This window comes from Priapulus caudatus, unplaced genomic scaffold (genome assembly GCF_000485595.1).
Source record: "Priapulus caudatus unplaced genomic scaffold, Priapulus_caudatus-5.0.1 Scaffold991, whole genome shotgun sequence".
Classification (NCBI taxonomy): Eukaryota; Metazoa; Priapulida; class Priapulimorpha; order Priapulimorphida; family Priapulidae; genus Priapulus; species Priapulus caudatus.
The window spans coordinates 26257-28136 of NW_014578052.1; the positions used below are offsets into that span (position 1 = coordinate 26257).

The 1880-nt window shown below is 36.5% G+C and overlaps 1 protein-coding gene across 4 annotated transcripts in view; it reads right to left on the bottom strand.

Annotated features, from left to right (window-relative positions):
- Nucleotides 1-494: 494 nt before the first annotated feature.
- Nucleotides 495-1880, bottom strand: part of LOC106814858 (hydroxymethylglutaryl-CoA synthase 1-like) — an 18084-nt gene continuing 16698 nt past the window's right edge. For all 4 annotated transcript variants that reach the window (XM_014819225.1, XM_014819223.1, XM_014819224.1 and 1 more), the window contains exon 9: nt 495-1273. In XM_014819225.1, coding sequence (XP_014674711.1) covers nt 1269-1273 — 5 coding nt within the window. In that variant the 3' untranslated portion in view covers nt 495-1268. The remainder of the gene's footprint in view (nt 1274-1880) is intronic.

Genomic DNA, 1880 nt, shown 5'->3' on the forward strand with positions numbered 1-1880 from the left:
TGCCATCAAATGTGTCCTTGTTTGATTGTAAATAACTTAATTTTGAAGTTTATATTCGGACGTTACACAAGAATTGTCAATTTGTCAATGGTAACGTCCGGATTACTATATTGTCGAAAATTGTGGCATACCTTCCAACAAACATGTTAAAAGTACACATAGTGTAGCTCACATTGTAATACAATGCTTGCAATGCTTTCACAGTTTTAGAAGTCTACAATACTTTGTATATAAAATTGTGAATTCAACAAATTTTAGTAACGTCCGTAACACTAACAACTTAATGTATTATTCTGTTCAAAATGTTAATTTCTGAGAAATGATCATTATAGGCACACAGCACGCATCTAACTTGTTGTAAATTGACATTCATCCTCAATTTAGCCCTTGTATTTTTATTTCAAAACCTTGTCAAAGCATGTTGAGTAACGTCTGTAACTTTCAAACTAACTCATACAAAATCTGAATTTTTATATATAATATGCACTCAAAACTATCTTTTGAAAACGTAGCCTTTCTAAAATTTTAATACATCATCTATAATCAGGGCCTATACAGTAAAGAATACATGCATCTTTATTTTGAAAGATGTTGTCACAAAAATATTACTCAATAGCTCAGAAGCACCCAAATGAAAGCACTGCATCTTCTGCCACGTTCAGAACGTATTCACATGAACAACGTAATAGTCGCATGAACAACTCTGGCACGCATCTAGTATCACATTTGCAGATGAAAACTTCGCATAAATGCATAACAAGAACGATGATATGACGACACCGTGCTCACTACATGTCTACATACAGTAGATAATACTAGTGTGTAATGAGACCAACTTTCTACACCGACACAAACCATGGCCACTCAGCCTAATATCACTCAGCTGGCATTAGTAATGGATAAATGGTCAATACATTATAAGGATATGTCGCGCATTTAAAAGCACAAGGACTTAAAAAAGGTGTTGTATAGATCATGAGAATATGTCATTTAAAACAATACCCTGGAAAATGTTCCCTACTTCACCCGATTTAACTTTGAACAGGGTTGGTTTGTGCAACTTCTCATATTTAACCCATGCCTATGTGGTGCCACCTTTTACTGATTGCTTACTAAGAAGTATATCTAGCGCTACAGTCGTTTAAAAAAGAGAAAATTCCGCCCATCAAGGTGTCCATCTTGGGAGATGTCAGTTCTTGAGCAACTACATTGTGTTCCAAAGCCCGATTCAATATGCAGCTCAGGACAAGAGCTAAGCCTTTCGATCCTCACTCTGCAACAAACATCAACGATTTAGTTATAGATTACCATTTCCCAGCAATCAGCAATAATTGTAAAATGCTCGGAACTTCAGACAAGGTTACATAACTTGGACACAAGGCACAATGCACAATGACAAGACACAAGGAACAAGGCACAATAGACATTTCCATTTTCATCATTCGTAAAACATGACTCACAAACTGTGTGGTGCAAACACATAACAAAACATACTCATATATCTAATCTATATTTCAGTTCGTATATACGTATGTATGTATGTATGTATGTCCCCTATGCCCGGCCAAACCGCCCAAGCGATCTGGATGCAATTTTCAGAGGGCGATTTTATATACCCGGGGAGTGTTCCTAGACGAAAAAAAAGATAAAAAAGTTAAAAATTGATAACAATTCAATAGATGGCGGTGCGTACAATTAACATGACGTACGTGTGAATCCATGGTGTATAACCTTAACGGCGCAGTGGCCTAATCGCTAGAACATCCGTCTCCTACACCGGGATTCCGGGTTCGAATCCCACCTCGGGAAATACTTTGTTTCTTTACTTTTGGATTGTTTAGTATGTACTTCTGCCACTTCACCGTTAATTTCAAAATTAA